This window comes from Rutidosis leptorrhynchoides, chromosome 6 (assembly GCF_046630445.1).
Source record: "Rutidosis leptorrhynchoides isolate AG116_Rl617_1_P2 chromosome 6, CSIRO_AGI_Rlap_v1, whole genome shotgun sequence".
In the NCBI taxonomy this organism is placed as follows: Eukaryota; Viridiplantae; Streptophyta; class Magnoliopsida; order Asterales; family Asteraceae; genus Rutidosis; species Rutidosis leptorrhynchoides.
The window spans coordinates 434,139,111-434,152,615 of record NC_092338.1 but is presented as its reverse complement, the minus strand read 5'-3'; the positions used below and the strand labels follow the sequence as shown (position 1 = coordinate 434,152,615).

The 13,505-nt window shown below is 34.1% G+C and overlaps 2 protein-coding genes across 2 annotated transcripts; both read right to left on the bottom strand.

The window, feature by feature from the left end:
- Positions 1 to 2,375: 2,375 nt before the first annotated feature.
- On the bottom strand, positions 2,376 to 3,065 carry LOC139855284 (uncharacterized). Its single transcript, XM_071844519.1, has 2 exons — positions 2,974 to 3,065; positions 2,376 to 2,859 (listed from the first exon to the last, which is right to left on the bottom strand). Exons 1-2 carry the CDS (start codon positions 3,063 to 3,065, stop codon positions 2,376 to 2,378), a joined length of 576 nt encoding a protein of 191 aa, XP_071700620.1.
- A 7,271-nt stretch (positions 3,066 to 10,336) lies between these two features.
- LOC139855372 (uncharacterized) lies at positions 10,337 to 10,943 on the bottom strand. Its single transcript, XM_071844591.1, has one exon. It carries the CDS (start codon positions 10,879 to 10,881, stop codon positions 10,444 to 10,446), a length of 438 nt encoding a protein of 145 aa, XP_071700692.1. The 5' UTR covers positions 10,882 to 10,943; the 3' UTR covers positions 10,337 to 10,443.
- Positions 10,944 to 13,505: the final 2,562 nt, after the last annotated feature.

The window sequence follows — 13,505 nt, the reverse complement described above, 5'->3', positions numbered from 1 at the left end:
GGTGGTCATTGTATAAAATCAGAAGATTAAATAAATTATCTCAAAAAAAAAAAAAAAAAAAAAAAAAAAAAAAAACTACTGTAGCTGCAGTGCGCTACAGTAGCTACAGTGTTTTTGGGGTATGTGGCGGGTTATGATTGGAGGGTGTTGTCCATATTTAGTATATAGTATAATTATTAAATGAACCTACGAATTTGCCCGGTCGGGCGCGTTAACCATTCAGGCATGGATGAGAGAGCTTACTAAATGTTATTTATAATATTATAATATCAACAAATAATAATAACAATATATAAATAATTTAAAGAGATTAAGCTTGAACTTTATATTATTATATTGAATTGAAACTCAACTCATTTAAGATTATACATGTTTACAACCGACTTGAATCTAACTCGTATATATTTACATTAGTAAACATCATATAATAAATTTGTTTATTTATAAACTTCTCCACTGCTCGAATTTAACTTCTATCATGATAAAACACCATATAATAATTTCGTTTATGAATTTTCGCATTTTGGTCGAAGGTCTAGCAGGTAGTCACCCGACTCACGAAACCGTACATGAAAATTTCACATCATACGACTCTGTCTCGAGCTTCCGTATGTCGTGTTAGTTAATAGGTTAGATGCAAGTCTAATATGTGAACTTTGGTCCATTAGGTCTTTTAAGGTTTCACTATTTACAATGAATTCTACGAGAATATCATTTTATTATACCGCGATATGTAGAGTTCATAAACTCCAAAATTAACCCAACCATAATGGATACTAGTCCATAACTAAAGTTGGGCCAACCTAATCTATAGCCTAATACTCCCTGTCAGCACGAACGATGAAAACGCAAAAATTCGTACTGGAAGAAAATGCTATTATCAAATTATCAAATAAACATAAAACATATAACTATATTTTTTCTTTTATTTGTTGCACTGAATTGATTGATATTTGCTAATATCGTTGCATCTTGTTTGATTGTGTTTTCATTTCCGTTATTCTTTTTTTACGTCGTGGCTTGAGTTGCCTAAGAATTGACCATGATTTGGACTTGACATACAACTTTGTCGACGATATCAACGTTCTTATAAAAGAGATTTTTTTCCCGAAGTTTGGAACCTAACCAAGTTATGTGGCTCATCTCCACGCCGATTAAGGTTGTAAGAGAATTGATTTTGAGAAGTCTCGGCTTCTCGAACAATATGTTGTAAGTTTTTTCTTAGATGGACATATAGTTAAAACTACAAGAGAGGAAGAGTTGACACAGCGGTTGTTGATTTGTATGTTCAGAAAGAAAAAGATAAAAAATAAATAAATATTAGAGAAAAACATATTGGCTGTGAGTTAAAGGAAGGTTGATGTTGATTGATTCATTGATGGGATATTTTGACGTTTTATATTTTTTGTTTTAGGTGTTGATTATAATATAACTAGAAGAATAAAAGAATTAAGATGATGATGAGAATGTTGATGATGAGAATGTTGATAGCTATGATCGATTGTGATTTATTTTATTTTATTTTTTTTTTTTTTTATGATAGCATAAATGGAACGATAGGCATTGTTTTTTTTCTTTTTTAATGATAATATGAAAGGAGTATAGGCAAGTTTGGCAGGTGGTATGCAGGCAGCGACATGTGGTGGTCAACTAGATCTCGAGATTAGATCAGCCCTTGATGATACTCCATGAAAGGAAGGATATGCTTGTTTGACAGGTGGTATAGAGACAGCGACAAGTGATGGTTGAATAGATCTCAAAATTAGATCAGCTCCGAGATTGTGTTAAAGAATGAAAACCTCTTATGTATTATTTATTGTGTCATACATATTATATTATATTATATTATATTATATTATACTACACACTACTTGTGACCAACGCCAACCAACGACGCCCCGACACATACTCCAAAACCCCTGCTTCACTGTAACACACACTGTATCATTTTCCCCTTTTTCTTTTTTTTAAAAAAGAATGGGTCTTTACAACTCACCTCATCTACTCTTGCTCTTCATTACGTACTGTTTCTATCTTTTTTTTTTTTTTTTTTTTTTTTTTTTTTTGAAAAGCAAAAAGTATTATTATAACTTATAGAATGTATCGTTACAAGGCCCTACATTCAACCTATACAATGTATGAACAATAACGGAGCGAATGGACATATTGGAATATAAACAATTGAAGTAGGAATCGGGAGCATCGAAGCCTTCTTAGCAAAATGAGGGAACGAACTTGATAGAGACAAGCGGGGAAGGAGGATGCAACCGTACCGATCAAAGCGGCGACAAAGTTGACAAAACACCAACCCATTTAATCTACCCACATAAGCTAAAGAAAAAACTCCGGCACTACCCGATTTCTGGGGATTCGAATTAGCCAATTCCCACGCGATTTGGAGATGGAACCGAGTAAAACGAAGGGTTTAAGAGCCATTGGTGCCATTCAATAGGATTTTTCTTCCGTGTTCGGGTTGAGATCCAGCTATAGCTTTGCGATTGAATTTCGGAGATGATCATAGCAGGGTTCCACATTTTATTTGAAAAGACTTTTAAGTTTCTATGTTTCCATATAATATAGCATGCTATCCATTTGGTGGCAAGCCATAAAGATGATCCAAAGGCGTTTTGTGGGAAACCTTGATCGGAGATGATGGCCCCGTTTATGTCGGAAATTGAATAGTTATTTTGATTCCACCAGTCAAGTATTTGTGTCCAGATTGAGGAAACCTTAGGGCAAGTGATCAGCGCGTGTTCAATGGATTCGATATGATGTTCGCATAAGGGACATAGGATGGTGTGTAGATCAATTCCTTTTTTATCTAGTTCACTTCTAGCAGGTATCTTTAGCTGTATGACCCTCCAAGTAAAAATGAAGACTTTTTGTGGGACGAATTTGTTGCGACGTACTGTTTCTATCTGCTTTCATTTACTGCTTTCATTTTCTCTGGAAGCTTCTTGCCTTCTCCATCACCTGGCGATTTTCCACCATCTTCTTCCCTTGCTTTCAGTCACCTCCAGATCTGAAAGATATTGATGAATATGAAACAAAATCGCCACAGTCATCTTCTTACCTTACGATAATCCACCGACATGATTGTTTGCCGGCGTGGTTTACAGACCTACGAAAAAATCGTTGGCATTTTCTTTCAACTGGTCTTTTCTCACTATCCTTCGTCGCTTGCTAATAGGTACGTAATTGTCTATTTTTTCTTGTTTTTCGTTTTCGATTGTTAGAATATTGCTGAATCAATCGTTGGTATCTATCATTTGTTGTGTATTTTGATTTTTTTTTTCTTTTTCTTATCAGTATGTTGATGATTTTTTTTATGTTTAAATGCCGTATTTGAGGTTTCGTAAGTTGTTACCGTTATCTTTAGTTCAACCTTTGTTTAGATAGTTGATGTCAGTTATTGAGTGTAAGTTTTGAATATTTTGTTTGTTTTACATTAGTTATATTTTTGGGTGTTTATCGTATGATGGAATGTGGTTATTGTAGGTTATTTTGCTTTGTTTGGATCATAGCCTCTATCAGGGTATTTTGTTTTCCTTTTAGTATATGTTTCCAAATTCCAAGTTATTAATATATTACAGTATTTATTCGATTGGAAAAATCAGAATGGTTTGGATGGCACAAAAAGCAGAGGTTTGTGGTGGTGTTAACCACCTATGGTTTGCGTTCCATACTCGATGTAAAGTTTATAGACGGTTTCGACGGCCCAAAAAACAACGGTTTGTGGTGGTTTCAACCGTTGTGGTCGATTACGGTGATTTTATTGATGAACGATTCTTTTCCTTTGCAAGCGACTGATGATGGTGAAAGGTAACGGTTTCATTTCTCTTTTTCGTACATGAACTTCTTTTGTCCTCTGCTCTGAAGTGGTCAACGGTGGTTGAAGGTTAGCGTTTAGTATTGGTTTTAATGTTTGAATCGGAAACACCCGTTTTTTTTTATATCTGCAACTAAAATCAGTTTTTATTTATCTGATTTGAATAAATTCATCGATTCAAAAATCAGATGAAGTGAAACGTAAATCTACTTCGAAGTGTTTTTCCTGTTGCTATGACTTCACCATACTTTGAAGGTTATGTATCACTTTTTAAGTTTACATTGTATTATTATATATATAGATATAGATATAGATAAGATATAGATATATATATATAATTTTTTTTGTATATTTAATGCATAACAGTGGTAGTTATATGGGTTAGCTTCCTTTTTAATATGGGTTACATTTAGTTTTGGACATATATATGTTTCATGAGTAACATATAAACTACAGGTGGTACAGGAACAGCAGACCACAGTGTCTCATCCATAAGTTACATGTGCCAATCACTGGTGACAATTCTTCGTATCCATTGCCTTCTAATCACCATGGTTCAAGGATGAGGTATTTGGTTACAAATTTTTACTCTGATTTTCGGGTTCGTTGTCTTCTTTGCGTTTTACCTTATGGTTAGTTAAGTTCAGAGCCTTTTATTTGTGGTTCCCATGGTTTGGCTTGCAGTGAAACCTAAATGGTAGCTAAATTTGTATAGTTGTGGGTGACCCAATAGCTGCATATGTACATATTTCTTTTTCTTCTAAATCTTTCTACAAACTACCTACGGCTTCAAGGCCTTCATAAGAGTTGGTACAAGAACAACTGTATTCAAATTTTTTTGTGTGTAGAGGGTAATCTATGTTTTATGCTGGAAAATCGAAGCCTTTGGAAGCTTAACTGGTGAAGTTTCTATTTCATCTACTCAAGATATTGTTGAGCAAGAAGATCTTTACAGCAGGAAATGAAAGGCATGACCGCCCATACTATTATATTGGGCAAGTTTCGTAAATGGGTACTAATCAGATCTTAAAATTTTTAGTTAGGTTATGACTTTATTGACCATAGGTTGTTTGTATTTTTGACCGATTATAATTTTTTGTTACCAAAGCTATGTACTTTTTTATTGTTGCTGGTTTGTTCGTTGATCGATCAAGTATTGATTTGTTAAAGATCAAATGATCTTTCACCGATTTAAAAAAAAAAAAAATCCCAAATGAAATCTACAAAGAGTTCTCAAGTCTCTGGTATCTTTTTAATTTTGTTTTCGTTTATGCTTTTAGTTCTTTTATAAAACTTTAGTTATTTTTTTAATCAATTATCGTTAGTCCTTTTATGCGATTTTTTCCGCAATTGACCCTATAATCGTTGCTTTTGCAGTCCTTTGCTAAAAAAAACAATAATACGTCGTAGTCGACAACGTACTCAAATCAACAGTCACACCATTAGAAGAAATATACGCATCAAAGGATCACAGGTACATTCATCTATCCATCCAAAAAGAAAAGGGATTAAAATACCTCGAAAAGCTTTTGAAGAATGCATCAGTTACTAACAACGTTACCCTTTTTAGATGGTGATTCAAGCTTATCATCCTCGCCCCTTTCTTTAATTTCCATATTGAAAACCGAAATTCCACCGGGTAAATCTCGCTGGCTAATTCGTCTTCAATTCGACGGCTACTTCCGGAGCTACTCTGGCCGGAATACCACAAATCAACAACGGGAGATTTTTCCGTTTTCATTTGATAGTTATCCGTCGTTATTGACGAAACGACGAAGAACAACGGCGAGAGTTTTCCCTGTCGATGAAGCCCGAAATACCCCCTGCCATTACTTTACTAAATCAGAACGAAAAGCAAAGATGGTGGTGAACCGAATCATTTTTTTCCCGAAATCATCGTCAAATTCATCCTCAAACGATGTTCCAAGTTTGTTGCATTTTCTAAGTGGAACGACTGATTCAGAATTGTCCAAGTAAGAAAGTGTTTAAATTCTGTTTTTTAATCACATGTAAGAAAGAGGAACGAAGGATGATTTTGATATTTGCAACTTTGAATTTAAAAACATCTTTAATATTGTTAGAAAGTGGATCACAAAATCAAGAGAGAAACCCTGTTTTTTTTTTTTTAAAAAAAATCAGCTGATGATGATAACCCATTCAAAATCAAGATGAAGGATCGAATTTATGAAAGAATCTGAATAAGAGGCGTGATAATGTGTGTGATCATGGGGCAGTTGTGAAATTAAGGATGAAACTGCCGCCATATTAGTCGCTCAATTGAAACTGGTGGGTTAATGAGTATTATCATTGGGACACGTGTAATTTTTTTTTGTGTGATTAAGCTAATTAATTTTGATTAATTTTGGGATTTACATAAATGTTTCATATGAATTAGTGGATCACAAATTCATAATTAAAAAAATGGTTACTAACTGCAACTAGGCGTGTGCATCTTTATTATGATACTTTATTCGTTTACAATATTTGTCATATGATCATATGTGCATCTTTCTTATAAACATGAAGTGTGTTTTAAATTTTAGAGTTTGTGATTTGATTTTGGTTAGGTTTGTATTTGAATTTTGGTTTGATTTTAATTGGATTTGATAGTTTTTTCTGTTTAAATTGCAGGTGAGGTTTTGTTGAACATGAAATGAAAATGGAAAAGAAAAGTGGAGTTAAAAGGACATGAATACCCTCAGGCCTCACGTGCCTTGTACATGTCAATAATTAACGGAAAAAAATAATGAGTGTTAGGATAGGACCACCGCTTAGCAAACGGTAAATTATGTTAACTGATTTCCATTTCGCATACGTTCTGTGTTATGTGGTATATAAGCTTTTCTTTCTTTTTTTTTGAAAGGCAACAATTTTATTGATACTTTTAAATAGTTTTACACATACAACTATATACAGGTACACGAATGAATAACACGATAGCCATACACAAAGACCTCAACTAAACCATGATGCTAAGATAGCATCCAGATTTTAAGAAAGGAAGCCTTGAGGGTTGTGGAGCCATGAATGCCAATCCAATGACTTTGTCTTACATCTTTTGGCAACCCACTCGTAACTTTTAATTTGTATCTCGTTTAGTGCCATTGGTGCCGTCCACGATTTATTTGAGAAAACCTTTTGATTTCGGTTCTTCCAAATAAGATAACTAGTCGACCAAATCACCGCTTGCCAAATGCTTTTGCCTACACTTGTATTCGCTTGACCCGACTCCATGAACATATCTTCAACATTAACAAAGGGAATACCACCTCGACCCCACCAATCAAAGACTTTGCACCACACATCGAAAGCATGTTTACACAAGATAAGAGAGTGGTTTACCGTTTCAATATCGTCATCACATAATGGGCAACGAACCGAATGAAGATCAATACCTCTCTTGTCAAGCTCTAACAATACCGGAAGACGTTTTTTATTTGCTCTCCAAACAAAGACTTCAATTTTTTTCGGCACCAATTTGTTACACAATGTTTCACTACAATTGCTACTTGGAGTTAGTAGTCTCGAGTTGATCAAGGTTGTTAAAACTTTTGTTGAAAACTTCTCGCTACCACCCGCTTTCCATTTCCACAAATCTCTTACTTGAGGATTCATCCGTACACCCGAGAGCATGTCCATCAGTTGTTGTAGTTCATCCTTCGCCCGACCTCTTGGATTTCTTTGCCATGACCATTGACCCACACACTTAACACCATCCCATGAAAGTCTATCTTGAATAGAAGCTTCTTGGTTTGTTTCTAATCTTGATAGTCTTTTGAATTTGTTCTTCAACTTCTCGTTTCCAACCCACGTCTCGTTCCAAAAAGATGTAGAAGCACCGTCACCTATTTCCTTTACAAAAAAGTTTCTAAAGGGAAGACCGGAGCCTTCAATGTTAGTTCCGGTTTTAATAATATCCTTCCAAATCGACTTATAAGAGTCATTTAGAGGGATGTCATCAATCGTGAGTCCACCCGAAGTCCCGTAAATGCTAGAAATGACTTTGACCCACAAGGAGTTGGTTTCGGATTTAAACCTCCACCACCACTTGCCAATCAAAGCCCAATTTTTAGTTTTAAGAGAACCCAAGTTTAACCCCCCATCCCGATAAGGTAAAATCGTATCATCCCATTTAACCCAAGATAATTTTGATTTGTTACCCGCCCCACCCCAAAAGAAAGAACGTCTTACACACTCAAGTTTTTTAATTACACATGGCGGAGCACGGAAAAGCGAGAAGTAGTACAACGGAAGACTATTCAACACCGATTTAACAAGAGTCAAGCGTCCACCAAATGAAATCGTTCTAGCCCTCCAATCCGAAAGTCTTTTTTCAAATTTTTTAACAACCGGATCCCAACTTTCTTCCTTTTTCATGTTGCCGCCAACCGGAAGACCAAGGTACATAAATGGGGTGGTACCAACGTTACAATTAAAGAGACGAGCCATATATTCTACCTCACACTTTTCGACCCCAATCCCAATAAGATTACTCTTTTGGAAGTTGACTTTAAGCCCCGATGTTAACTCAAAACACTTTAGAAGTTTCATAAGATTCCGAATGTTCCCTTCACTCCATGACCCGAAGAATATTGTATCGTCCGCATATTGAAGGTGAGATAATGGGATTTTGTCGCGACCAATTTCCACCCCCGAGAATCGTTGAGTTTTCACTGCTTGTTTGGTTAGAACGTTCAACCCTTCCGCCGCCAATATAAAAAGGAAAGGTGATAGTGGATCTCCTTGCCTTACCCCCCGCTCTAATGTGAATTCCTTTGTTGGGGAACCATTAACTAGAATAGAAATAGACGCCGACTTTAAGCAAGTGAGAATCCACTTTCTCCATTTGTCCCCGAAACCCATAATTTCCATTACTTCCATCAAAAAATCCCAATTAAGACAATCAAACGCTTTCTCGAAATCAACTTTGAAGATTACACTTTTGGCATGTTTGTTTTTTAGAAAAGAGAGGGTCTCGTTAGCGACAAGGGCCCCATCTAAAATGTTCCTCCCTTTAATAAAAGCACTTTGTTCAGACCCGACAAGATTTGGTATTACCCGCTTTAACCGGTTAGCAAGAAGTTTGGCAATCACTTTGTAGAAGCTACCGATCAAACTAATTGGGCGATAATCATTTAAACAAACAGGATTTGCATTTTTCGGGACAAGAGTGATGAACGAGGCATTACATCCCTTAGATATCTCACCCTTTTCCCAAAAAATGTTGATGGCTTCATGATATTAATATTTTCTTTCTAACTTTTCTATGTCGTATTAATATTTTCGATTGTAGATGTTGTTCATGATATTCTATCTCTGCGATCTACAGACGTTCGTCTTCAAACGATGCATATGAGTCTCCAGATTCTGTTTTTGGTTACATTGCTGCAACATTATGTACAATGATATGATAAGTGGTGTGTTTAGGAATCTATATGCTTTTTATGGTGACAAAATTAGGCATATTTTTTATGGTGACAAAATTAGGCATATGTATATGAAGCCAAAGGTAGTAGTCTTATAACAATGAATGTTGGGTGTTTTATAGTTATATTAGCTCCCTTATGAATCAGTCTTCTATGCATGCAACAACTATCTTAACATATCCGCTGCAACGCGCGGAGGACCCAGCTAGTTGTTTATTATAGTGTGATATTTATAAGGTACATAGAATTCTAATTAAGTCTTATTGTGTCATACATATTGTTTATTATAGTGTGATATTTGTAAGGTACATAACTCTAGTCTAATTCATCTTGACGGACACCCATCTATACGATCTTCTGACGTGGCCCTTAGGTCAACCTAATCTATACGTTGTTGGTCTCTATAATTATGTTTAGCAGGTGGTGTTGACGGCGAATGATACTGCTTGCGTTAAAAGACAAGCCTTCACTTAGGACACGACACACTTCGCCCAAAAGAATTGAGATTTTTCCTATTACACTCGAATCATTAAAACTCCATCCACGCCTTATATTTGATTTAATAGGGTTTAATAAACTTTTTGTTATAAACGATGAACCCTCTTATGAACGAGAACGAGCATAGAGGCCTCATACGAGCATAGAGGCCTCATAGCAAGTAAACCTCGAACATCGAGAACTCACCTCGACGCCAGGTAAAAAACTCCTTTCAAAGAAAATAAGCGCAGGTAAACCTCAAACATCGAGAACACACCCCGACTAAAACGCCCGCTAAATATTTGGAGTACTTTTCATACACGTTGATTTTGCGTTAAATTTTTAAAAATCGATAATTGCATAGCTGAACACGGAGATAGATATATATTGTTAATTTAAAATAACATTTTAAAGTTTTTACAGGTTGTATCTTTTAGTTCGACTCGAGTTGCGCTTCAACAACATCATTCTAGCCACGGAATAAATCTACAAACTAAACGCAATAAAATACATTGAAAACCGAACTCCCGATGCGAACCTAGGATTCAACAACTTCTATTATTTACGTTTATATGCAACTATACTCAAAAATCAAACATCAACCTCAAACATAAAACAGTATTAAAATAAAACAATTTAAGTGGTACATATGCAACAAAAGTTGTATAACTACTTACTATTACAAATATTCATCACAACATTAATCAAGATTCAAGCAACTTCCAAGTGAGGATCAACATCCACCCTGGCAACACCCTGTTCCGCTATCTTTGCCACGTCAACTTCTCCAACAACCACTCCTTCCACGTCATCCTTTTCTTCATCACTTGCATAATTCGGATCTTTTTCATCTACAGCAGCTGGAGCCGGGTCCAGCTCATCATCCACCATACCACCTGGCCCATCCCACGTGTACTTCCCTCCACGTCCTCCTTTCGGTTGTTTCTCAATCGGAACCCCGTCACGTGGGTGCCGATCCAACCGGTGCAACCCTTTATCAATCAGTTTCTTTTCAATATGTTTCAAAGTGTCGGGATTATTTGTTTGTACCTCTGTTTTTTCCACCCATTTTCGTCCTTCTTCGTTTGCGCTGATTGCTCGAAACGTCACCGTTTCTTGCTCATCGTCTATCTGCTTTGCCTTTTGCATGATGGATATTTTGATTGTTACGTTTTAACTGATTTTCTATTGAAAGGAGGTTGGAAGTATTTATAGACTGTTAATTAATTAATAATTGGATAGAGATGAGATGAAAGTATGTAGGAGGTGCTAGAAGGTACGATGGTGGTTGCTAGAATTTTCTGCCATGTGTGACATTTTTTGACACGTGTCAATTAGGCTGTAGAGTAAATTTGTTAAAAAAAGATTAATGAAATTAGGTAATGTTATCCGATACACGTTCAATGAGATGAGGGTCACTAGTACTGTTTTTAAAGTGAAAAGAAACCCTCATAAAAAATTGATTTTTTGATGATAGTGAAAAAATAGGTTTTTAAAGTGAATAAAGACCGATTTTTTTAAAAATGAAAACTTAGAACTTGTTATAAAATATCTAGATTGTGTTATAAAATATCTAGATTGGATGTTAATTTTATTATTATTATATTTCTTGCATAGTAATATTTTATACTATAAATAGACATGTATGGTAACCATTTAAGGTGTATCATTTCTCTTGAAATATCAATATCAATATTTCTTCTCTCCTTCTTCTCTCTTTTTCTCTCTTTGTTCTTATAACCATTAAAGGTAGTTATAAGCCTACTGAATTATAACACGTTATCAGCACGAAAAGCTTAGTGTAATTAAAAGATATCTCAAACGATCACGAATCACTAATCAAGGTATGAAATTATTAATAATTTTCAGACTTGAATATATCTAATTTTGGACTACTAACATTTATATTTATGTTATATATGGTCGGTTATACCACCTGAATTATATTTCTGTAATCTAACTTTTACTAACTTCACTAACATTTATATTTATGTTATTTAAGTTATATATGGTCGGTTATACCACCTGAATTATATTTTCTGTAATCTAACTCTTAATACCTTCACTAACATTTATATTTATGTTAATAAGACCTCATGATTGTACGCAACACGTCATTTGACAACACGGTACTTTATGTACGCAACACGTCATTTGACAACACGGTACCATGGGTCGAGATTAATTCCGATCAATACGAATACGACGGGGTCTTTATATGTTATCTAACATTTATGATTACTTATGCAATTAATCATTATTTATTTCATGCATACTAATGTTTATTCTTAAATTTATAATTTTAAAAGTTAAAATAAAAAAATAGTTTGTATTTTTATTAAAAGTAAATCTTAAAAGTTAAAATAAGAAAAAGTAGTTTGTACTTTTATTAAAAGTAAATCTTAAAAGTTAAAATACAAAAAGTAGTTTGTATTTTTATTAAAAGTAAATCTTAAAAGTTAAAATAAGAAAAAGTAGTTTGTATTTTTATTAAAAGTATATCTTAAAAGTTAAAGTAAGAAAAAAAAGGGGATGGTAAAATGGAATAGTTTTTTGTCAAAAATGAAGTATTGAAAATGAAGTGGTCTCCTTCTATAACTAAAAAATATATATATACTTTTATCAAATGAATTTTTTTGTGGCCGACAATTTCAAACACGAGTCCGTGTTTAGTTTATCAAGAATATCTCTTGCTTTGGTGAAAGGTCACGATCACGATATCAAGTGTTGTGAAAGAATTAAAAAATTGGTCAAGTGGCCTTTTAAAAACTAGAAAAAAAATTTAAACAAAAAGTTTTTTTTTATATATTTATAATTTACGGGTAACGTAAAAAAAAAAGAAAGTTTTTTTTTAAAAAAAAAAACAAAGAAAGTGTTTAAATGAGTTTTACAGAAAGGGGAAAAGCAAAGTAAAAAAAAAAACTTTTTTCCAAACAAAGGTAAATGAAAGTAGGACTTAATACAAGAAAAAAGTAAACATCTCCTAGACGTGATAAAATCTATCAATGATAAGTATTAGACTTGATGAGCTAAATGTGACAAAAATGTTTCAACATGTCTTATGTTAATTTTCTAAAATAAGTTATTATTATTCCGAGTTTAACACATATACATATGTTAATTAAAAACAACCTTTTTGTTCTTATGTAGTGTTGGGTTGCAATTTTGGTTGTATGCCATAATTCCATCCAGTAGAGTGACAATAGAAAACTTTTGATGATAATCAATAAAAAACTTTTTTTTCAAACTTGTCAAATATTTTGTTAAAAACGTGACCGTTGAAAAAAGGAGGTTGAATAATAAAACTTAAAAAACAAATTATTTTTTTAAGAGTGCATCAAAATGGCCCGTTTAATAATGGGGAGTAAAAATATAGTCAAATTGTTTCAACGAACAAGGGTTCAATTGGATGTCTCTTAAAAAAAATCCGCGGGTACGGGTGATGGATCCAATGGATCCGCATCCACGACCCGCGGGTGCTATCCCTAATTGTGACAAGTACAAATCAACTAAAAGTCTAAAAAATAAATGCTCTTATAGGGACCAAATGTTCACAATAATTGCCTAAGCTAGATATGAAACAAATAGTTCATAAAAAAAAAAAGGTCGTTGTGCGTTTTCGGGATGATAGTCGAAATACACTTACAAAAGTAGGTCAGCCGTCAATTCTTTATGGCCATATCAACGTAGATCAATAAAATCATTTATGGTTTTGATAAAAGATTAATTAAAAATTAATTGTTTTTTGGTCTTGGATTCTCTGTAACAAAAGC